General features: G+C 40.3%; 2 protein-coding genes across 10 annotated transcripts; both read right to left on the bottom strand.

Annotated features, from left to right (window-relative positions):
• Positions 1-688: 688 nt before the first annotated feature.
• Positions 689-9,273, bottom strand: stau1 (staufen double-stranded RNA binding protein 1). Of its 5 annotated transcripts, none has more exons than XM_023280314.3 (15): positions 9,106-9,273; positions 7,089-7,382; positions 6,663-6,784; positions 5,952-6,108; positions 5,677-5,833; positions 5,400-5,571; positions 5,187-5,282; positions 4,805-5,017; positions 4,565-4,708; positions 4,296-4,442; positions 4,118-4,193; positions 3,680-3,999; positions 3,447-3,569; positions 2,696-2,775; positions 689-1,499 (listed from the first exon to the last, which is right to left on the bottom strand). In XM_023280314.3, the coding sequence occupies exons 2-15, from the start codon at positions 7,279-7,281 to the stop codon at positions 1,412-1,414; spliced, it is 2,088 nt and encodes a 695-aa protein (XP_023136082.1). In that variant the 5' UTR covers positions 7,282-7,382; positions 9,106-9,273; the 3' UTR covers positions 689-1,411. The 5 variants fall into 5 exon arrangements, with proteins under 5 accessions (XP_023136082.1, XP_023136085.1, XP_023136083.1 ...); XM_023280317.3 differs by having other exon boundaries at positions 5,677-5,830; XM_023280315.3 differs by having other exon boundaries at positions 5,964-6,108.
• A 131-nt stretch (positions 9,274-9,404) lies between these two features.
• Positions 9,405-23,322, bottom strand: pbrm1l (polybromo 1, like). 5 transcript variants are annotated; one of them, XM_023280297.3, is made up of 30 exons: positions 23,178-23,322; positions 22,689-22,866; positions 22,432-22,529; positions 22,042-22,189; positions 21,551-21,694; positions 20,804-20,920; positions 20,485-20,553; positions 20,277-20,375; positions 20,114-20,199; positions 19,924-20,015; positions 19,625-19,841; positions 19,362-19,503; positions 19,120-19,205; positions 18,648-18,927; positions 18,432-18,537; positions 17,440-18,079; positions 16,539-16,759; positions 16,256-16,441; positions 15,860-16,017; positions 15,519-15,761; positions 14,563-14,708; positions 14,280-14,437; positions 13,551-13,734; positions 13,246-13,453; positions 12,931-13,129; positions 12,690-12,845; positions 11,741-11,902; positions 11,321-11,385; positions 10,809-11,022; positions 9,405-9,823 (listed from the first exon to the last, which is right to left on the bottom strand). In XM_023280297.3, exons 2-30 carry the CDS (start codon positions 22,830-22,832, stop codon positions 9,660-9,662), a joined length of 4,932 nt encoding a protein of 1,643 aa, XP_023136065.2. In that variant the 5' UTR covers positions 22,833-22,866; positions 23,178-23,322; the 3' UTR covers positions 9,405-9,659. The 5 variants fall into 5 exon arrangements, with proteins under 5 accessions (XP_023136065.2, XP_035808742.2, XP_023136067.2 ...); XM_035952849.2 differs by having other exon boundaries at positions 11,774-11,902; XM_023280299.3 differs by having other exon boundaries at positions 12,774-12,845.
• Between the last annotated feature and the right edge of the window lie 461 nt (positions 23,323-23,783).

The raw sequence follows: 23,783 nt of genomic DNA, 5'->3' as shown, positions 1-23,783 counted from the left end.
GAAAAGGACTTTAAAATGGTAAATTCTGGAACAACTGCACTTTACTCTACCTTGTGGATTATTCCTGCCTCAGTGAACACGTATAGTGTTTACAATATACTGGAAAAAGGGCTCAAAAGTGTTGCTAATCTCACAAGACAGCAGTGATGTAGCAAAACATAATTACTGCCCAAACATATTTTCATGCAAGGGAGCAAGTATGACTAATGATGAAGCCTTTCCTGCAGCGCAAAGTAGTTTGTGCCCAATCATGCTGCCCCAGAATGAAAAGTTTGTTCACTCAAGGAAGAAGAAAACTGGCCAACTTTTGCGTGACAAGATTGAGATCGTTTACATTTAGTTTTTTGCTTTTCATCTGAGGTAAATACCTTATTATTATATGACCGATGTTAACACAAGCTGCGCTGATGAATTTAAATTCTGCTTTCAACATTATTTAAAAGGGTTTCATACTTTTGCCTCTTACAGACGTAATATTTCATCCAAAAAATGGCCAAATATAATAATTTTATGTCATCTGTTAAGCTCTCCTTACGTCGTTGCAGGAATTGTGTGACAACCTGATGGTGGATAAGGTCCTATTTACACAGAAAATTCTAAATGATTTGCAAAAAGGTTTCAAGCACAACTGTTTTTACATTATAGTGATCACCATTAGCAGATGGAGAAAAAGACAAATGACCAGAAGTCTGTGTTTTGTGCATGTAAGCACATTAAGTTTAATTACCATGAGGAGCAGAGAGGGGAGTTTGACAGAGGGGAGGAAAGGGGATTATCGGGGAAACTGATGCAACAGGGAAACGTCCCTGCCACACACAGCAGAGACAACATCACATTACATCACACGCTACATTTACTCACAACTTCTCCCCAGCCCTACATGGTAATGTCAATAACACTTCACTTGTGGTTGTTTATATAAAGCACTCTAGGAAAATCAACAGAGGTTCACCAGCTGCACCCTAGACAAAGATGAGGTCTAAACCTTAACGAGAGCCTCTTTCATGAACTACCTCAGCGGGGCATAAAACATAAAACACTTAAAAACAAGAGTTAGCAGATCTCACAAAGACTAAGGAAGTTATATGCAAAACAAAACAGAGTTCACAGTTAGTCGCTTCATTTTTTTTCTTTCCAAGTTAACCCCAGATTCATTGACTAGGATGCAGCTACTTTTTCTACGAAGCAACACAAAAATAAATAATGTGTACAATTAAACAACATCAAGGAGAAGATACTATTTCTTTTCCTATCAATCTTGTTTAACTGTGAACATGAATGAATGAATGAATATGAACATGATAGTTTAGAGCCTACAGAGACCAAAACATCCTGTAGACTTCTAATTCTGACTAAGAACACAGTGTCTGAGTTTTCTTTAGTGCTTTTACAGACAACCAAACCTGATAATCTAAACAGTGCCATCCAGGGTCTGTGCCAATGTGCTTGAGTTAGCCTGTTTGAGGTGCAAGTCACCTTCGATTTCCTGCTTGCCACACCTATGGAAAACAAGTCAGATTTAGTGTCATTGCTATGATAATCCCTTCCAAAAATCTTTAAATACACTAATTTTGAATGAGTCTGAATATATTTAATATAATCTTCAAAGTCCCATGCAAGTGTTTACGTGTGCTGATATAAATGCCCTGATAAAATGCTCTTTACATAATTATTATTAAGAAGGCAGACTTGCTTTAAAGGCTTGGAACTATACCTTAATGTTGTGCTTTTACTATTCAAGCAATCTCACTATATAAATACTGGCTTGACTGACGAAAACGTGACTCTTAGTTTGCCAAATAAAGGATCAAAAAAAGATGCAGCAGAATCTGAGATACTGGATGTGTTCCAGTATCCATACTATTAACTATATAGTGTGCCAGAAAAAGATTTGGAATGTCCCAATGCATAGCATGACAAATGAGACACACCAAAAAACCCTGATGTCCTCCTACATCCAGTCAGATTTTGCACTATGAAAGCCAACATGTTTTTTCCGGTCATTCTGACCAACAATCCTTTGTGCAAATAAGTCACATTGCAGTATAATGTCCCAGTTAAATGTATACTGCATGAAACGCTCTGTAAGGTAATTAAAGTAAAAAGAAAAAGTATGTGATTTGGAATGCAGACATGTATTTATTTATTTTTTTTTTACATTCTTCTTCCTATTCAAAAGCTGGACCCCCACATTACCCACAATGCAACTCCACTAAGTTACAGACTCAGGTATGTTACATTAGCAGAGATTTTCTTGCACAGAGGAATGTTTGTATTATAGAAGTTAAACAGGAAATTTCATAGATTTCTTTTAAATGAAGTAACAGTCTCATTGTCAGCACACAGACTATAATGCTTACTGTTATGGCTGCTGCTATGCAAATTCGGGTGCAGAATAAAACCTTAAATAATGATGGCTAATGCAGAAGAAGACTGGATACCTTATTTCTTTTTAACTCAACACCTCTGGATTTTTGTCATTTTCACTATTGTAGGCTTCAGACATAACCATTGCTGACGTAAGTACAATTAGTAAAATTTCCCTTCACAATTCAAGTGAATTCGGTATGAGACACTTCAATCTGTTTAAACTGTATTTCTATCCTGAGTACTTACTTTGATTATTAGTACAATGGAAGGTTTGCTGTAAGCACAACTACAAATAAACAGAAAGACAGTGTTTGTAACAGCTTACCCGGAGACTGGTCCATTTCCTGTTCTTTCATTTGACTGCTGGTCCAACTCTGAGAGCACCTTCAATATATTCAGTGCAGCCTGTAGAGGCATAGAGGAGTACATATTATTCAGTGATGTATTTCAAGAGGCAACTACAAATCACTTGAGTTGTAACCTGTAAAGTAAGAGGTCTATTATCTTGGTAGCAGCAACAAAAAAAGAGTGGGTGTCCATGAAGCAGCCAGACTGTACAGCTCCCACTTTGGGAACAGCTGGGCTCGAGTCTTTGTGATGTGTCATCACACCAATAATAGCAACTGTGCTCCCTTTGGTCCTTCTTGCATGACTCTGCTCTAGATTTATTATAAATCCACTTAATGGCGTGTTAGAGAATATGTCTGTATTTTTGAAAAACAAAATTCTTCTGCAAAGCTTGTTAGTCTGGTACCACAGCAGCTGGCGAGGATTGCACAGAGGGAAAACAGCATGGCCTTTAAAGGGTGCCCTACCAGCCTACATTAATATTTTTTTGGCACTTGTCATAAACATGTTTTTGCTATTGGTTATCATCTATGAAGAACTGCCTGTTCACTCCTAAATGTTCCAAAACACCCCCATATTTAAAATTTGCATTTTTTGCCAGAAATATGGTGTCTTCTCTCACAACTACTGTAATTTCTCAAAATGTAACATTTGACAAATTAATTACAGTTATGTGGCTCTTCATATGGAACAGTAAGGGTACATTTTGCAGTTTTTAAAATACTCACCATATCATGACAGGATTCTACATCTTTCCCAATGCCATGACTGATGAGCGCTGGCTGAGAGGAGCAGTTAATCAGTGACACAAATTCATTCTTATTGTTTTTGGGGAAATCCTTGTAATCCACCTGCAAGCAAACAATGTAATTAAATTCATTTTTATTGAGTTTAAGTACAACTTAAATGCATGTACACTAATATGGTTAATGAGTTAGCGAAAGGTTAACACATTGGCTACCTGTAGGCCCTGCACAGATGCAAGATAGCTGAGCTGCTCCGAGGGCCTGGTGAGGGGTCCGTGGGGCAGTTGGTTCAGGTTGTTTTTGTTCTTTAGGATAGTTTCAGCAGTCGGGGACGTCCCAGCATATAGCAGCTCGTTGGCAATCATGGCAGTGATTGTGGCCTTGCCTGGGTTGGGCATAGCTCGACTGTAGTCCTTGGCCTGGGATCCTTGACAGGCCCCAACTGCTTGAGCAACCTCAGGCACCATGGGCAGGATACCTGCAGGCAGCTGCTGGTGGCTCAGGTAAGGCAGGCGGAAGTCCTCCTCCTTGGAACCTTTTATGGGAAAAACACTTGTATGAGCATGTTACCTCAAAGGTATTTTGTTTCATTCTTCAACATGGCTTCTGCAAAATATCTGACATTTGGAGAGAACATTTCCACTGACACTTACCCAAGGCCACATCCTCTACAGAGCCAGGTTCAAAGAAGGTCACTTTGCGCCCATCACCAGGTTTTTTCATTGGTGTCTGAATATTAAAAATACAGTAAGTACATGAAGATTTAATATAGACAAACACAAAGTTGTCTGACATATTACAAAAACTTGTTTGATAAAGGCCTATCAGTACCTTTTCATCAGTTTTGAGTGCCGGTTTGGGGGGCTGAGGCTGAGGCACTTTATATCCCAAGAGTTCCAGCATCTTCTCTGCTGCGTTCCTCTTGGCCACCTTCTTACTAGGTCCCATTCCCTCTGCAGACTGGCCACACACCGTCACCTGGACCAGAACACACAGATGAAAAAAACTGAATGACAAATTAACAAGCACAGGCAGAGGTAAACAGAGACAGACGCTGCATAAGCGTCGCTGCCAGCATGCCTCAGCTGCAGTTGACTCACCTGCATGACAAACTCTCTGCGCCGTGGCAGACCTCTCTCCGTCACCATGCTGTACTCGGGCTCCTTCTCCTTCTTGGCCTGCTGGATCTGAGCCAGCCGGCTGATGGGATTCATTCCCTGGCCATATTCTGGGCTCGTCTGCAGCTGTCGGCATGACAGGTTAATCATTAGTTAATGAAGAGTCCTCAGGTCTGTACTGACTGCCTAACTGTCCTAACTCTAGTTTAAAAGTAACATTACCTTGATGATAGATTTGGTTTTCTTTTTGATGCGTGGCAGCGTCTTTTCCACACTGGGTATATGTGGTAGTCTCTTCAACTCTCCAAGCACCGCTGCTGCTGCCAGCTTCTTGGCAATCTTTTTACTTTTTCCCTCGCCTTCTCCCGTGAACTCCCCGACTGTAACACGAACTACGAAACTCTTCATGTGGGGAGGGCCCTCTTCCTTTAGAACCTGGAAAACAATAGTGACAACTCTTAGTTAATTAAACACAATAAAGACAAGTTTTTTACTTAACTTTGATGAAATTCGAGCTAGTATATACATCTTGTGTACATGTTACTGAATATTCCTGACATACTCCTAACAAGATCCTGGATAATATATACAAATTAATTCAAACCTCAAAGTTGACAGGTAAGTTGCGTTTAAGTGCAATTTCAAAGACTTGACTGATTTCCGATTTATTCAGGTTCTCCTCCTCAGGCTCTCCGTTCATCTGCCACAAGAAGAAAACATAAAAAAAAAAGAAAAGCAATAAGTCTTTACAAAATTGCAGAAGAAGAAAAAAGCTGTCTAGCACTATTTCATGCTGAGTGTGTGCTTCATTTCTCACCACTGGCAACTGTTGCAGTACTGGCTCCTTCTGCAGTACTTTTAATGCCTTGGCAGCTGCATCATGTTTGGCCAACTGCCGCGTGCGTCCCTTCCCAATAAACTGCTGGCCTCCGATGGAAAGCTCCATGTGGTATAACATTGGTCCCACTGGAGGAAAAGGGTAGTAGTACCTGGACACACAAGAAAGTTAAATGCAACATATTTTCCTCTCAAAAAAATACTGCATTTGTTAAAAGCCTGGACAAAATTAGAAAAATGCTTTTCAATAAACTCACTGTTGCATAGAGCGCTGGTAAGGCCCTGGAGCCCGGACGTTGTAGTTGAAGTTTGGTGGCCTCATTCCCGGGTACGGGTCGATAGGTTTATACATGGGCTTTTTACCAAGCTTCATACATAGTGCATTCAACTCCATGGTATGTGTTATGCCATCTGCTATAAGGCAAACACAAACAAACCCAAGATATAAATATATATGCATAAATTCTCTTTTCTGCAAAGCGTTAACAAGACTTCTGAAGAGTCTACAACAGAGCCGGTGGGAATAGCCCACCTGGGATCTTGCCTGTGTTGCGGGGTGTCCTCACGGTGGGTTTGGGAAGTGTTGTCTCAGCGAGGGCAGATGCAGCAGCGGAATGCTGGGCTTTCTTTATACTGGTCCCCTCTGCCTCCCAGTGCTGATCTCCCAGTGTGAGCCTCACGGAGAAAATCTGAAATACATTGTCTATCATTAACATAAACTTGCGACAAAACAGGGCATCAGCAGGGGTTGACCAATTATCAGTTTGGCCAATTTTCAGATACAGTATTCAGCATTTCTCCGATTATTGGTACCATTATTTTTTTTAACTGATTTCTGAAAAAATACATTTAAAATGAGTTACTTTGCCTCTAATGCAGCTGCCTCTCTGTCTGTAGTCACCATTGTGTGACAGTGTCCCACCCAAAGCACTATCTGATTGGTTTTACATCACAAGTAATAACCTATCCATACAGTTAAATGTCTCTTTTAAGTAAGTATATGTAAAATATAAATAAACAAAAGCATTTCAGTAAGGTTTTGGGTTGAAGTTTTTGTTCTTCTAAATTTTGACACCAGGATTTTAATTTTTCCTTCAAATAAATATTAGTTGCCAATAGCAGTTATCAATCTCATTGGTTACTAATAATTGGTACTGATATCGGCCCTGAAAAAAAATAGATTGGTTGACCCCTTGACAACAGCATGAAAGAAACTTTGAATGGTTTGTTACACTCAGTGTACCTTTGAATGAGCTGGTCCTTGCTCACAAAGCAGCTTATACTCAGGTTGGATCTTGTTGAAACGGGCTAACTCATTCACCAAACACATGGGGGTCTTCTCTTTGGGGTTTGCCATGTTAGATACTGGAATAAAACAGAAAGATCCCAATTACTCACGACAACAAACTAATAGGCATAATAGGAAAGACTAACACAACAAGCTGTTATTCAAAGTACCAATGCCTCACTGCAAATACACACATCATCTGACAAAAACAACAGACAAAGGAACATTTGAAAACAAGACATTACAATATGCTAGTGGGAATTTGAAACTCAAATTGTGACTATAGCAGACACATGGTTAGTATGATACATCCAAGACCGATAAATTGAATGTAAGCCATGAAAAGTAAGCTGCTTGACAACACAAACTAATCAAACCTACCTGTGGTGGTATTGTAGGGAGTGGCTGAGCCCGCGGGGAGAGCAGAGCTCCTGATGGGTTGGCTGGCGCTCTCTGATGGTAGGGTGCCTGATGCACAAGGGATGCTGTAGCCAGGCTGTGGCTGCCCCAACTGCAGTGGGGCAGGAGCAGCAGGCATGGGGCTAGATGGACACTGAAACTGGAGCTGAGACATCCTCGTTGCTCTAGCTTAGTCAATATTAGTCTGAGGTCAAGATAAGAAGTTTATAGTGTAGGAAGGACTGTTGATTGAGGAGGTCTGAATGTAAGCTCTGCCTGGAAAAAAAGAGGATGTGAGAATAAAAAAAGATATGTCAAAATCTGCATAGTGAGATAATTACAGCATTTTCCACTCATCCATTTTCAACAAAATGTCAGTCACAGGAGCTGCCATCCAACAGACATAAAAAAGAGTGCTGTCACTGCACTGGCTGCCTATCAAAGGCCTGTCAGACAAAGACATTCACATCTATGGACAATTTTATTTCCAGCTGACCTAACTTGCATTTGTTGGGACTGTGGGTGAAAACCCAAGTGGAGATTGGCAGAACATGTAAACTCTATACAGAAAACCCATGGCTGGCTGGATTTTGTTGACAACCAGCATGTTCTTCCTGAGAATCATCAATGTTGACAAGTGAGCCACTTGTTAGCTATTGCACCTTCAATTTAAACATTCAGCTTTATCAGCCACACTCCATACAGTTTCTGCCTTTCACAAGTGCAATGAATATTGCTGATTACAACTTAACCATTTGATTGTCACTGTGGAGCGAGAATAAAAAGCTGGACATTATACAAAGCAATTTTGTTATTTAAAAAGTATCTAGATGTGTACTGTATGTATACAGTTTGATGTTTCTACTCATCCCTGGCTTCTGCACCATCCTCATTACTCTCTATTATAGAATCTTTCTGCACCCAATGGGTGTCAGTTCCTCATGGATTTATTAGTTGCATTGTGAATTTCAAACATTAATACATCCATGACAACTCACATTCATTTGACAGCACTGCAGGGCAGTGATAAATCTGGTGGCAAAATGCCCTTTTCCTTGAGCATTAACATTTTATTCCCAAAAATACTGATCCCAGCACAGATCATCCAGCTTGTCTACATTACAGACAATATTTATCAGTCACAGCTAACATGAACAATGAGACAATGTAACGACATGGGTGTCACGAACAATACTGCAATATTAAACAGACCGCTGCCGAAATTCCAGTGAACAGTAAATTATATCATCACCAGCAACTTTAGCTGCCTCGGCTGTCAATTAAGGAGGCTGCTCATCCTGACACTTCATTAATTTTTTTGTTCTCCTTCAGGGTGCTCGGCTGGGAGGTGTCTGGGTGTTTGTGGGGCCCGTGGAGGCGTTGCCAGCTGTGATTTAGCACAACTAAAATTCACATGCAGCAAGTACAACATACCCGTCATGCTATTAAATCATTGGTGCACAAATCAACCAACTTGTTAATGAAATAGTAACTTAGAGGATAGCTGGTTAGTGCAAGATCACCCGGCAGGTTAGACAGCTAGCTGGTACAAACACAACCACTTCAGCTGCTTACAAATGCTCACACCTGTATTTCAAACATTATAGACGCACACATTTCCTAATAATGTACAGCAGACTCTATTGTTAGAAGGACATTATCTAAGCTAGCTCTAAATGAAATCGGGCCGCCGGCTGCAAATACAGGCTTTCTGTGAGAACCACGTTAGCTAGCTAGCTTACTTGTTACACTAGCAGGGATGGACATAATAGGACAACCTTCACCAAAACAAAACCAAACACTGTAAAAATGGCATCTTCATGAGGATTAACTCACAACTCATTAGCTGCAGTACCTGACACTAGTTCTCTAAAATGAACGGGAAAATAAAGGTGACATGTTAATTCCCAGTGTGGGAGCAGCCGGTGAAACGGCTAGCTAGCTAGCGAGCTAGCTAGCGAGCTAACGCCGACTAGTCTGCGCACAAAACAAACCTCACCTCGTCGCTCCTTTTGTTCAGTTTTTAGTTACTCCATGAAACACATTCGTGTAGTGTCGTTTGCTTTTGTTAACGGCCAGTTTCAGGAGCCGGCGTAGATTATTTTTATATCAAAATGCGGGCGGTGAAGAGGTGGACATTGGTTAGACAGGGCAAACACTAAAGAGAATGGCACTATCTTGATTCTCTCCTGGAAGTGACATAGACAGAGAGGAGGGACTTCCAACAAGCAAACTCCACAATATTACAGCGCAGTCTGAACAGAAAATACCACTTCAAAACAAAAACACACAGTCTAATTAAGTCTCCATAATTTTATTTTGGTCATACTTGTAAGCCAAAAATCACAGATTTTGCATTACTATTAATCCAAACGGTGTAAAAAAAAAAAAAAAAAAAGAAAAAAAAGAAAGAAAATGCACACACAACTATGAAGCTCATTATGTTTGCTAATAAATATAAAATTGATCATGATCTGCTATAAAATATTGCTTCTATGGTCTATAATCCTCTCTAAAGGTTGAGAATAATAGCAGTGACTGAGCTGAGTGGTTCTACAGGTTGTGAGCCTGACAGATGTTCAGAGAGTCTCTGAGCATCAGGTCTCTGAGTCGCCACAGTGCGTCTGCCATTGTGGTGTGGGCTCCTTTACTCTTCAGCCAGTGAGCTGGCAGCCGACTCTCCTGTTCTTTGGTCAGGTGAGCATCGCGCCTTTGAGCTGTTACGGAAGTACAGGGTTCACAATCACTAAATAAGTCTCTCTTTAAGCACACAGAAACAAGAAAAGGCACTTAATAGGAAAATGAATGCAGTACAGCCCAGATTTGTGTCAAGATGTTAGAAACCTAATTACGTCATGTACTTTTTGATTTAACGGAAAACAGTTTGTCCAAACTTAAAACAGACTGCCATATAATGACTGTAGTATCTTAATAACTTATGAAATTGGAAAATAATACATTTATGCAAACATTTATGATACACACACTAAAATCTAATCAGACCACGTATGAAAACTTTGTGAAGTAAATGTCAATATAATGAGCTATTCTACAAAACAAACACAAAGACAAATATACAATTTCCCCTTGAGAAGCAGTAAGTAAACCCAAGAATCAGTTAACACTACCTCATAATTAGTCTTACTCACCAGGTGTAGACAGCAGAGATCAGCCTGCCAGTGGATGCACTTTTTCATGTAACTTTCTCTTCCACTTTTGCTATGTGCTACTGTTTTCAAAATCCCCTTTATTACGGAAACCAGCAATAATCTCCCAGCTAAAGATTTATCACACTGAAAATTTCAAGTATTGTGCTGCCCTGTTTTTTTGTCTGTGAATTATTGACTTTAATAACAGTGCTTGCATTATTGCATACCCACCACTATATTCTTTGGGCACTGTCACTACATCCTAGGCCAGGATGCAGAATGATGAGCAGTAGCAGTCAGGCCATACTGCACAGCACTGAGTCAGCACTAGAGAACAGTCTGACTATGCATGACTGCCTCTTATTGAGAAAATGTTACTTTAATGTAGAAATAAAAATTACATTTATGATACAAACACTCATGAGATCATGCTGGAAATATTTGTGGTGTAAATGCCAAAATCATGAGCATTTCTGCAAACACACACAAAGACAGATATACAACCCCTCTGTAACAGGCATCAAGTTAACAACAATGAATCACTTAACATCACCTTTAAGTATTTGGTCCCACTTGCTGACAGTGCTGGACTCTGAATTTAAGCCCTCAATGTACTTCAGGTAGGCCTCTGAGTGTAGCACCCTCTGGGTCTTTGGTGGTGGAGCCACAAACATGGGAGTGGTGGGCTGCAAATGTGAGGGCTGGCCCAGCTGGCCCTGTCCTGGATACGGTGGAGGAGCATGCTGTCCTGGGCTGAACATGCCAGGCTAACATCAAACAATGACAACATTTGTGTTAGCATCTTTAACTTCAGAAAAACATGTACTGCGTCTGATTTTTGCAGTAATAAGAGTTTGTTTCACTTAGTCTTGCTTTAAGTGCAACATGCTTCCATGTGTGAAAACCCTGCAGCTACCAGACTGAAGAGTAGCTAAACAAGTGATAATGGCTTGTATATGAAACAAAATTTAGCAAAATGAATCACCAGATATTCACGTATAATTTAAATATATGTAAACTCAACCAAAACCCATTTGGCCAAGCATTTTCTGGATTGGGACTCACCTGTTGCATATAATTTCCCTGTCCAGGACTTCCTGCCATGCCATTCATACCAGCACCCATCATACCTGTTAAATGACAATATTTAGCTCCTGTGCATGTATTAGCTGGTAAACTCAGTTCATGCTGCTATGCTTTATGTTAAAATTTACAATGACTCATGAAAATGTTAGTTTTTAAATATCAGTTGAATGTTAGTTGTGTGGTATCAGTTTTCACATGCATTACTGTGTGAATGTGAATACTGTGTTTTCTAGCTGTGGGATGTGAGTACACTCTGAAAGAGATTGTTGGAAACCAGAGAGCTCTGACTGCTCAGTGAGTAGATGTGGCTGTGCAGCCTGTGGACCAGGTAAACCCCTCCGGCAGGAGAGACACGACTGGATGTGACTGAGCAGGTGTGGCTAGGACAGTGGCCCTTACCCTGATGAGGCATGCCAGGGTACCCAGGCATACCTTGCTGGAGATGGTGAGGAGGCAGGTGAGGACCCCCTGCAGGGTGAGGTGGCATTGTGGCCACACTCAGCAAACCCTCATGGGGGCCCTGCATGGGCATGTAAGGTGGGCCGTAAGCTCCCATCATGCCTTCGGAAAGAGGGCAAGGAGAGGACAACATATCCATGCATGAGTGACATGCAGTCTATAATAACATGCACTACTACTGCACACAGTGGCCCCTTTCACACATGTACCTTAAGCCATGAATGTTCTGGCAATTTTCTGTGTCCAAGTCGATTTTACATGTTTGCTTATAACTACTTCGATGTCTACAAATGTCCAAATACAGCAGTGTAAAGCTTGCAAAATCTTACAGTGCTTTTAATTGTGGTTTTATTCGATTTTAGACTAAAATTTTTCCAATTTTTTGTTGTCCAGCTGTGAAAAACCAAAATAAGAAATAATCATGAATGTGGTATGGACGGATATTTGGACTATAATCTGATTGAACAACACATGCCGAACTTTGCTGTTTAAGACATCACTACCTGTACTGAACAATCAAACCTGGAAATGTTTAAGGTTCAGTGTGTGAAGAGGGCAGACAATACAAATGGGTTTGAGAATGTTAGCAAAACAAGCAATGAAGTTAAATGGAAAACCAAAAAAAGGCATTCATGGTTACAAATCAATCATGCAGTCAATGTCATGCAATATCAGATATGCAGCTAGTGATAACAAAACTATAAACATTATGAACAAAAACAATATGAAACAGCAGCAAAAGAAGAAAACTCTCACTTTAAAGATGTAGTTTTGAGATAAATAAGTTTAAAATGGTTAGAAAATTAGAGGATTACGGTTTTTAACAGTCCAGCCTCATTTCTCTGCTGCCAGGTTGTCAAACACTCGTGCTGTCTCTGAGAGGGGTTACCTGACACAGGTGTCATGGTCTGGTTTATCATTCCCATAGTGCTAGGCGAAGGCACCACCCCCATCAGTGCCCCTACAGGGGTACCTGCTCTAGGGGATGCTTGCTTCTGGGGTGGCCTCTCACGTTCTTGCTGTTCCACAATTTTGGCTGCACGTTCTGAAACATACAAAAAAATAATCATCGTAGTTGGCTTTAGTTCACACAAGAAGAACTTTTGATGCTGTGTATTGCGTTCTCTCACCTTCATACTCTGCTTTCTTTGTAGCTTCAAGGTTCCTCCATTCGGTGCCGACCAGTCGGCTCAGCTCCCCGAAGGAAAAGTCCGGGTGTCGAGCTTTGATGACTGCTCGCATTTCGCTACTGAACAAAATATAGCCACTCATGTTGATCTTCCTCTTGGCACCTTCCTTCTTTGACAAGCCTTTCACCTTGGGAGTGGCCTTCATTAAAACGCAAAAAGAGACAGTCCAGTGTGAATATGAGCAGCACGTGTTTGAGAACTCTGAATATAACATGGGTTTATTCAGTTTGCAACACTCTGTAGGTGTATGGCGACCTGTGAAGGTGTGTATGGCATAATGTCCATGTCGCTTGCAAGAGGAGTCTGCATTTGAGGCAAAGAAGGCGTCTCTGGAGCCTCCTCCTCATCATCCATGTCGTCCATATCATCATCACCATCCTCCAAGTCTGCCAGCTTCACCTCAAGCTCATCTATCTTCTTGTCCAGAAAGGGTGATGCTTCTTTCTGTGGCACCATCAGTTTCCTATGTAGGATGCCAGTACAAGAAAAATAGAAACTCTGACTGAGAAAGAAATGGTTCATCTTGGAATCAGAGTATGTGCGTCATTTAACTTGCTAACCTGAAGTAGTAGATCTCATCCTCCACCACTTTGGAAGAATATGAGAAACGTTTCAGACCCTTGAACTTTTTCATTTGCTTCTCAGCCTCAATGTAGCGACTCTCACACAGCAGGACATCATCTTCTGAAAACTCTGTCGGTCTGCATGACAGGTAGTCCTTAAAGGAAGACACCATACATTTGCCTGGAGAGCAGAGAGGCAGAATAGAACTTGTTAATAAAATTGCCACAGAACAGCTTAATTTAAAATTCACACTAGCAGTATGATGGCAGAAGAAACTGTAGCTGTAATGCTGATTTTAAAACTGGCAGACGAAAGACATAGTCGGGCATTTGGGGAAATGCACTGATTCATTTATGGATCATTTTATGGGGGTTTTATGTCAGACTATTTCTTGACTCCAAGCTGTTACCAGGCAACCAGCAGAGACTCCAGGAAATAACTGGTCCCAAACACAGAAAAGTAAGAAACATACAGTATATAACACATATCCATAACATCTGTAGAAAGGCTAAATGTAATTGTTTCACTCTGGTTTATGTATGCTGCTGCTATGCTATTCTCCCTTGTTAGATGTTTATCCCCATTTCCAGTCTTTGTACTAAGGAAAGCATTATCTAAGAATGGTATCTTTTTTTTTTTTTTTTTTTACTCTCCCAAAAACACATTTCATTATGGAGTGTATTAGCTCACTGTGATGTGTGAACAACAGCTCTTAGAAGCAATACCTATAACACAGGTCATGGTCAAGGTCTCCTCCAGATGACTCAGAAACACTTCTCTCTTGTAGAACATCTTCGTGGGCTCGTGCTCAGTTTCTTCAGGATGAATGAAAATAGGTCCAAAGAAGAAAGCAGTTCCATTCTGCACCCACAGCTTTTCTACCCTGCAGCCGAGCCAGAGCCGTGTTACCAACAGTTAGTAACTCTGTAGTATCTATGCAGCACCAATGTCAAATCTAACTCCATTTCAGTGATAGGCCTTATTTGTAAGCAAAGCACTTTTACCAACCTGGCAACCCGGGGTTTTGACAGACCGTGAGACCGGATGTAAACACAGTCTCCCACTTTAAACCACACGTTGTTGTAGCGTAACTGTTCGTAGTGCTGGCAGCCGGGCTCAGCTCCACTCATCTGCATGGGGACGTCCTCTCTCTCCTAAATGAACGAACACACACAGACGGCGCGTGTTTTATAATGTGACAAACTTTCACACTTTGAATTACCTACTCGTCTGCCACTCGGGTCCTTGTCAAGACATGCTGGCTACTGACCTGAGATAAATAATCCCCTGAAGTCAAAGCCAGCTGACAGTCTTGGTGCTTGTTGGCAATACACTCCAGATTTTCTTTTATGTTTAATATATACTACCAGAAAAAGTTTGGACACACCTTCTCATTCAATATTTTTTCTTTGTTTTACTACTTTCTACATTGTAGATACATACTAAAGACATCTCAACTATGAAGCAAGATATTTTGTCACATAATTCAATATGTGTTCATTCATAGCTTTGATGCCTTCAGTGAGGCTCTACAATGTAAACAGTCATGAAAATAAAGAAAAACCATTAAATGAGAATGTGTGTCTAAACATTTGACTGATAGTGTATAATTCTGGACTCCAGGCTCATTCTTTACACTTAATGTGACTAGAAGGATAGAGTCCTGATTTTTACAGGCCTTATTGGATAAGGCCAAAGGTAGCTCAATATTGAAGTCCAATATCAACTCAGTCACCTGTAAATCTAAGTCGACGTTGTTCTGTCCTGTTATTGGCCGCTACAATGACCCAAAATTGTCAAGCTCACAGAGAAACACAAGCAGCTCAAAAAAGAACTCAGAGACTTCTCTTAGAAACACACAAAGCAACAATGAAAAGGACTGTCGCTTAAAAAAAACCTATTAAAAACAGATATGAAATATTTTGTGTGGTGTTCAGCCCCTAGAAAATACAGCATCACCTTACCTTCTCCATATAACTGCCACTGTCTGTATATGATATTGTAGGTTTTTCTTGATCAGGCTTGGCAAACATGGAGGCTACACGGACAACAGGCAATGGCATGTCCCGAGGGACTAATTTCACAGAACTCTCAGGCATGGCCCATATCTTGATCTTCTTGAAGGACTTGTTCCTGGCAGCGTAGCGGGATTCACATACATAGACATCCTCAGCTCTGTAGCCCTCAGGTTGCATTTTGAAATAATCCTACAGAAACCAGAAAGAGAGATGTAATTAGAGTGGAAATCTTGTGTCAAATCAAACTGTTTCTATATTTGCGGTTCACTTTCCGTAGAGGTTCTTACCTTCACAAAAATGACCACACATTTCCCCAGAACTTTACTGATGGACACTTTGTTGTAGTAGTCACTCTTGAAGACCTCTTTTTCCAGAAACTTGCGTGTGGCCAAGTGAAAGGTTTCACTGGGTCTATAGAACCAGCAGCCATACAGCCACTTCTCACCTTCACACACAAAGAAAAGGTCATTTTAGCACAATAAATATTTAAATATTCATTAAATGAAAACAGAATCAAGATATTTAACAAAGATATCCATTTCCTATACAAGATTCAATCTGAAAACAATTCTCATTACTTTGGTGGTTTATTAATGACTTGAAAGTTTATTGTAGCGTGTCTAATGATATCTGAATTGCTGATTTATAAGTACAAAGCAAAAAAAGAGTAATGATTGGGTTACCTCCTTCATCCTCCCACAGACGTTCAATACAGACAATGTGTGGCTTCAGATTTGGTTCCGATGGCTCCACATAAACGAAGTCTCCAACATGGTAGGTGCTGTTTTCAAAACTGCAGTCCTGACTGTACACTCTCTCCGACTCTGACCGCCACGCCTCTCCTGGCAGGTCCTTGGCTTTCTCACCCTCTTTATGTGAGAAATATACAATGATTTCAATTTAATACCACATTAATATATTTAATATTCCTCACACCTTTGTACTGTGACAAAGGTTCACACATACCTTTGTCTTCCTGCTCCTCTTCTTCCTTCTTCTGCTTGTCCTCTTCAATCTCTTTGGGAATTTTCTCCCTCTTTTCCTGGTCCACATCGCTGTGTAGGTGTTTTGATGTGTAGTTGAGAGCAGCGGACTGCAGAATCTCACCATTCTTGCATAGCTCATCCCTGATCTTAATGAAAAACTGTTGCAGCTCCACAGCGTCCTCAAATATCTCAGAGTCTGTCCTGGAAATGCAAAAAAGACATCATGGAAAACATTAGCACATACTTTAGCTGTTTGTTTCACCTACTGTTGGAATGTAAGCAAAAACAGAGTGCATTACACAGAACATATGCTGTTTTTGAAAAAGAATAAATTCCTTAAAATCAAAAGCATTGCCAAGAGCTGACCTGCTTACTACAACAACATGTTAATAAAATGTGAAAATGTATAGCCAGTTGTCACTGTAGAAAGATATCACAATTTTACCTTAAAACACCTACAATAAAAATGAAAAGATTTTTCCTTTTAAGTATTTTCAAAAGCATGACAGTCTTACAGTCAGTGTTTCAAGGTAAAATTTTCAAACCATTGAGCTGTTGTTTGTGTCATTTCCTTGCATGGGTGCAGATGCTTGGAAACAGTAGCGCAACATGAACAGTACTAATAAGACAGCCATCGTATCTGCACCAAGGTGTCAGTTAAAGCTCTACTGGTGTAAATAAGACAGATGTCATAATGCAATACAATCAATATCTGTATCATGTATCAATTGTAAAAGGTCAGAGGCAGACTTATGGACACTCATTTCTAATTGCTGCGTCTGTGTTTTCAGATTCCTTGGAGACGCTCGATTGCTCAGAGCAGGTAAGCACTGAAACAAGGAAACGATGCAGACAGTTTTTGTTACAATGGGATGTCATACCTGTGCAGTCTCCTTGCTTTCTCCAGCACTTCAAACATGTGTTCTTGGAAGACGTCCAGTCTCCTGTAGCGGCCGTGGTCCACATTTATCCTGATGACATCAAAGTTAAGAGGTGGTTTTTCAGGGGCAGCTGGATCCACGGCAGGAATCTCAGCTAATGAGTCACTATAGCATCGACCCTCTTCATCCTGGTGGCCCATCATGGACACATACAGGTTTCTGATCAGCTCTCGAACCAGAGATCCCACAGCAGGAGGTCCAGAGTCCTCCCCTCCCTCTTGCTGCTTGCGTGTCTCCAGCAGCACTCGGTGCAACACGAGAGCATCCCGATAGATCAGAGACTCTGGCTCGTTGTACATGCAGGCATTGTTGAACATGAGAGCAAAGTCCTCCACCAGGGCTTCAACGTCTTGGTAACGGCCAGCCGCCATATGGCTTCGCAGACGCTCCATATCGATGGGTCTCTTGATTGTAGCATAGTAGTCGGGCAACTCAGCACGAGAGGGCAGACGGAGGAAGATTGTGCTCAGACGGCGACCTCGGCGGTCAGTAAAGTTGCGCACAGCATCATAGAGCTCATTCAACCTTTGCTGAAGAGGGGTGAGGTATTTGGACTTCTTTGGAGAAACACCAGTCTTTCCTAAGTATCACAAAAAAATAAACTCAGAATTATACAGATTAAGCAAAAACGTTAAAGCAGGGTGAAGGGTTTTTTTTGACGTTTTAGCCTTTTATTAGCAGAGGCAGGACTTGCTACACTATGATTCACCAAACAGGAATTTCTCCCTGTTGGAGGCATAGATGTGGCCAATAAATACTGTCTTAAAAGGTCAGTATATATGCACAAAAATGAATCAATAGGAAAATGGCAATGCATTCGCAAGAGTAGGTCAACTTCATAAATTTGTCTACAAGTCAGTTTGTATGAAAACACTGCCAAGCTGTAGTACAATTAAGATTAAGTGCACCCGGACTTTAATGATTACACCTACTTAATTTTAGTTTGGGAGATCCCACATCCTCCTCTTCAGGTGGAGGTCCTAATTCCTTGCGCTTATCCTTCAGTATCTTCTCCAAAATGTCAGCATCATTATATACCTACGTAAATCAAAGGTTGCATTAGGCCATGATCAGACAGTTATTAATGCCATATCAAACTAAAAATGAAAGTTGTATATTCTATTCTAGAAACAGTCCTAAATGCCAACCTGAGATCCTTCCTCATTGTAATGCCGGGCGTTACGAAACATTAACCTCATGTCTTCCATCAGAGTTTCCTCTGTGTTATAGCGCTCATTGCGGATGTTGTGTTCAATGGTTTTCAGGTCCATCGGTTCGAGGATGACGTTATAGTAGTCAGGGTAGTCCTTCTTGGAAGGTTTAACCATAAAAAGATCACAGAGGCGTCGATTAGTGCCTGCCTCCCTGGCATCAGTCACAGCAGCGTATAGTGCTTTCATTCGGTTCTTTTTGACATTTTTCTTGTGGCTGAAAATATGAGAAGTAAAATGATATTAAAATACGGATGGCAACACAGAGACACAATGAAAGTACTTAACTCAAAGTATCATTAAAAACAATAGTGATTGATTGAGTTGCTTGTAAGTATACTACAAATGCCAAATATTATGAAGCAAATATAGCAAAAATAGAATAAACATTAAAGATATATCTTCATACCTTTTCCTCTTGATGCTCCCTGCATCAGTTGACAGAATGCTGTCTCCGTCTTCGTCATCTCTCCTTAAAAGTTCCCTCCTTTTTGCCTAAACAGACGACAGGCAGATAGAGTCAGCACCGTGTCTATCCATTTCTCGAAAATATCTGTGGTATGTTTTAGACAATGTCTTTTTCTTGGCACAACTGTGGTGTGAAAACATCCTCCAGCACAACTTGAAAGAGAATAACTCACAAGTAATTACCTGCATGATCTGCTGAAGCCTGAAGGCCCGTTTGTAAATGCTTGAGTTAGGCATGTTGTAGCGCTTTGCATTCTCAAACATCAGAGTGAGGTCAGCCTCCATCTGTTCCACGCTTTCATAGTCACCGTTCTTCATCTTTGCCCTAAAAAAAACCAACGGTTTTAGCACTTTAATTTCTTCTTAGCCTGTAATTTTGAGGAAAATCTTGTGGTCAATCTTGATGTGTGCTCATACCACACCAGTGTGAATGACCTTGTTCTTACCTGATTTGCTGCAGAGCGATGGGATGTTTAATCTGCTGATAATAGTCAGGATATTCCCTGCGAGAGGGCAGATGCTGAAAGGGTTCAGCGAAGATCTGGCCCTGGTTATTCCTGGCACCCCTCACAGCTTCATACAACTGGAAGATCGGGTTGCTCATCTCCATGCTGGAACTCTGACTCTCAGCCTCTGACTCTCCCTCGTCATAGCACACAGAGCCTGAAAACAAATACATTGTAAACTATTGGGTTTTTTTGGACACAAAGTAAATTTCTCTGCTGCCTAAATTGTTGAAGGTTACCTGAGAGCACGGGGTCGTCTTCACTCTCCGAGCCATACTGAAGAGCTACGCTGACACCAGAAAGTCGATCCCCTTGGCCAGACCTGCGATTTCTGAATAGCAACAGACACAAACAGATGTTCAAAAGATCTATTTGCCGGTTTGTTTTGACAAAAAGAAAACCTAAAATCTATGCAACTATTAACAATACCTGATGCGAAGACTAGATTTAGTGGGTTCCCCATGTTCAAGTTCAGTCTTACGCTGGATGAAGACTTTCTTTATGGTATTAGCATCCTATATAGTGAGAGAACAATTGTCAATATTTCAGTTGTTACAATTTATAAAGAAAAAAAAATAGAAAGGGAATTTACCTTAAAAACCTGAGATCCTGGTTCGTTATAGGTTTTGGCATTTTTGGCCATCAGGTCAACGTCCTTGGCCATCGCAACAACAGTTTTATAGAATCCAATCTATTTGAATAAAACAAAATTGAGATGGTCAGAAAACCTAACAGAGTTCTTAAATCTGTTATTTTTTAGAATAATGAATACAACAACAGTCAGGAAGTGAACTGACTACCTGTATTCTTTGAGCGATCGTTCGCAGATCTATTGGCTCCTTTATAATGGCATAGTAGTCTGGGTAATGCTAGGGAAGACAGACAAATTGAAAATGATGAAATACAGAACAGTAGTGCTGAATCACAAGGAGAAGGAAACAGACTTCACACAAATAGTCTTGGATTAGAATCAAAATCTGAATAAATGGGTTCAACAACATGAAGCTTTCTCGTGTCCTATATTGTTATGTTTTGTTATTTGTGATCTGCAACTATCAAGTGTGTGTGTACCAACCTTAGCTGTATCAGCTGAAGTCTAAAAACTACTCAAGGACTTACCACTTTGGAAGGCAGTTTCTGGAACAGTTCACTGACCAGACGCCCTGAGGGATCAGTGTGAGACACTATAGCCTCCAAGAGTTGCTCCAGCACTTCCTTCAAACTGCCAGCTGAGGTCTGACAGATAAATATGCATGGATGAGTTCTACCCCAGTGCTGTGATCCTTCTTATTAATATTAAAGATAGATTTCCAAAAATACATTCATCCCTAATACAAAAACACATCTAAGTTTTAAAATCTTTGAAAATATATGGTTCATTTAGTAAAATGAGCTGCACTTTTTTCCCCAGTCTTTGTCATAGAGATTGACTGATTATCTCCCTGGCTAATTATTAGATCCAACATTCAGTATTTTTCCAATTATTGGTATCGTTGTATCTTTTTAAATTGATTCTATTTCTGATGCGGCCGTCTTTCTATCTGTAGTCATCACTTCAAGGTCTCAATCAAAGTAGGCAAAACGGCAAAAATGTTTACTTTTAATTAAGCATATGCAAGACAAATAAGTAAAAGCATTTCACTAAGTTTTATGTTGAGATCTTGTGTTCTGAATTTTGACAAGATTTATTTTTTCCTTGCAAATGCATGTTGGCTCTAAATATTAGTTATCAGTACCCTTAATTAATAGTAATAATCGGTAATTGCTCCCAAAAATATGCCATATGCACACATAAGCTAAGCTAAGAAGTGACAACCTTAGAAGAAGGGCAAGTCAGCAAAACATGCAACAAAGACAAGAACTTACCTCATCTTCAGCTGACATGGCTGGATTATCCATCATATCATCTTCATCATCCTCATCTCCATCTCCAGGCTGCACAAACTCATTCCTTGTTTGCAAATATACTTGCCACAGCTTGCATGCAGCTTGATACTCCTCAGTGTCACTCTAAGTCATTGAAAATGAAAAGGAAAAAGAATCATATGCCATTGCTGATAAGATGTGCATAACACAATAAAAGCTGGAGATAATTCAAAGGGTAGCTTCATACTGTAAATGTCCTTTTGTACTATATATTTTATACATATTTGATTATTAGGAAAAATTATGAAAAAGAATACCAGCTACTTTTGAAATAATTCTAGTACTGACAATAAGAAACAACTGATGCTACACTGTACTATTTTTATGGCTTTCAACAATTAGAATAATATGGGCTAAACAAAATACATGTAAATTATCTTAACCACAAACAAGCCACTGGTGGAAATGAAAAGTTGTTGTTTTGTCTTTACCTTGTAGAATGATCTGGCATTGTTGAACATGAGCTGAAAATCTGCAGTAAGCTGCTCCACGTCACTATAATCTTCTGACTTCAGTTTATACTGAATTTTTGTCATATCAATCGGCTGGGCCACCATTTCGTAATAATCAGGCTGATTCCTAAAATGAAGAACAAGGGAGCACAAACATGAACATTTTCTCTGAAATTATGCAATTTATTTATTGCGTGCATTTGTTGTGATAAGCGGCTGGGGCGTCACCCACCCAACTGTCGGATTGACAATCTTGACCAAAAAAAATAAAATAAAAAATGCAGAAATACACAGTATGTGATGGTAGGTTTCCTTTGAACTTCCGGTAATACAATAACTAGCATGACCCAAGACTTCATAGTACTATACCTCCTCTTTGGTACCCTCAGGAAAACTTCAGAAAGTTGCCTCCCTTGATCATCCTTGTGGTCCCTCACAGCATTGAACAGTTCATGGCATACAGCAATCTAGGAGGTAAAATGTAAAAACAAAACAAAAAAAACACCAATGTAAAACACTTACAAAAGCCCACATAAAGTAAGAGGAGACCCCACATCACTTAAGATCGTTATCACGCATACAACCCTTGGTACTATTAAATCCAATAATAAAAAAAGTGCATTTACAGTATCTACTGGAGGAACATTGGAGATTCTTCTTCTTTTCCTGCCACTTCCAGGAGTCGAGGAGGAGGCATCATCGAGGTCTCCCCCTCCGCTGATGCTGCTGGAGGGAGAAGTGGCTCTCCTTCTCTTGGAGTTCGCAGACATCGCTGGCTGGTTAAACAACAGGCTAGCCCGCTAGCTAAAAAGGCGAAAAAGATATTAAAGTTACTCCTGATGTTAGTCCGATTAATTTAACATAAAGGAGACGGCAATCGTTCGCTCCCCCATTCAAAACAAGTCTCCAACTGAAACAAGTGCTAAATTGGTTAGCGTTAGCACCGATTGGTTGTATGAAACAAAGCAAACAACCGGGCGGCTGTTAGCATGTTATCCTAGCTGGCTTGCCGCTTTTCTAAAAACACAAGCAAGTTTAAAATTACATAGTTTCCAAAAAATACATAGGCGCTGGGAGAATGAACAAAGAAACCGACTTTCAGGAAGAAATCTTACCCAAATCTCAGCAAAGGTTGCCGTAATTCCCTGAGCAAAAATGTGTATTGGCTAGCTGGCTAGCTAGTGTTGTTTGAAAACTCCTGCTCGGAAGTTGAGGCTGTATTGTGTGAGGTGAAGAACACAGCGCCGCCTCAGGAGGTGCTGCCCCCTACAGGTCAGGAGGAATAACGCACCCCGCCACATACACAAGTTAGACAACATGAATGCAGCTTTAGTATAACGTTAATATTAGGTCGTTTTCTGTTCCGGAAAAAACTATTTTAAAAACAAATTTACAAAGACGTAAGTATTTAAAAACATTGAATTCAACGCATAATGTTGATATATTTCTGTGGACTGTAATATTTTCAATATCTTTTTACAAAAATGGTTAGTGTTTTTGTCTATATATGCCATACCATACAGATGAGGTCAACCAGCATAAAATGTGAAGAAAGATTTATGCGGCTTAAAAACAAACAGTGGAACCATAAACCCAAATCAACAGTAGCGTAATATTATCTAGCCTTTATTCATCCCGCAGTGGGGGAATTTGCAATCTTACAGCAACAAAGATAGTGCAAAAAAAGTAGTACAAAAATGAAACAAACCAAAATAAATGTA

This window comes from Amphiprion ocellaris, chromosome 5 (assembly GCF_022539595.1).
Source record: "Amphiprion ocellaris isolate individual 3 ecotype Okinawa chromosome 5, ASM2253959v1, whole genome shotgun sequence".
Lineage (NCBI taxonomy): Eukaryota > Metazoa > Chordata > Actinopteri > Pomacentridae > Amphiprion > Amphiprion ocellaris.
This window is presented reverse-complemented; position numbering and strand designations above follow the sequence as displayed.

Excerpts from the sequence above, each read along its gene's own strand:
- stau1 (XM_023280314.3), bottom strand. The coding sequence starts at position 7,281 with ATGTCTCAGCTCCAGTTTCAGTGTCCATCTAGCCCCATGCCTGCTGCT. Across the intron at positions 5,834-5,951 it reads CAACACAGGCAAGATCCCAG|CAGATGGCATAACACATACC; the intron begins GTGGGCTATTCC and ends TTTGCCTTATAG. Across the intron at positions 2,776-3,446 it reads TAGAATCCTGTCATGATATG|GCTGCACTGAATATATTGAA; the intron begins GTGAGTATTTTA and ends ATGCCTCTACAG.
- pbrm1l (XM_023280297.3), bottom strand. The coding sequence starts at position 22,832 with ATGTCTGCGAACTCCAAGAGAAGGAGAGCCACTTCTCCCTCCAGCAGC. Across the intron at positions 18,928-19,119 it reads GGGAGCATCAAGAGGAAAAG|CCACAAGAAAAATGTCAAAA; the intron begins GTATGAAGATAT and ends TCATATTTTCAG. Across the intron at positions 9,824-10,808 it reads GTGGGACCAAATACTTAAAG|CTCAAAGGCGCGATGCTCAC; the intron begins GTGATGTTAAGT and ends CTTCCGTAACAG.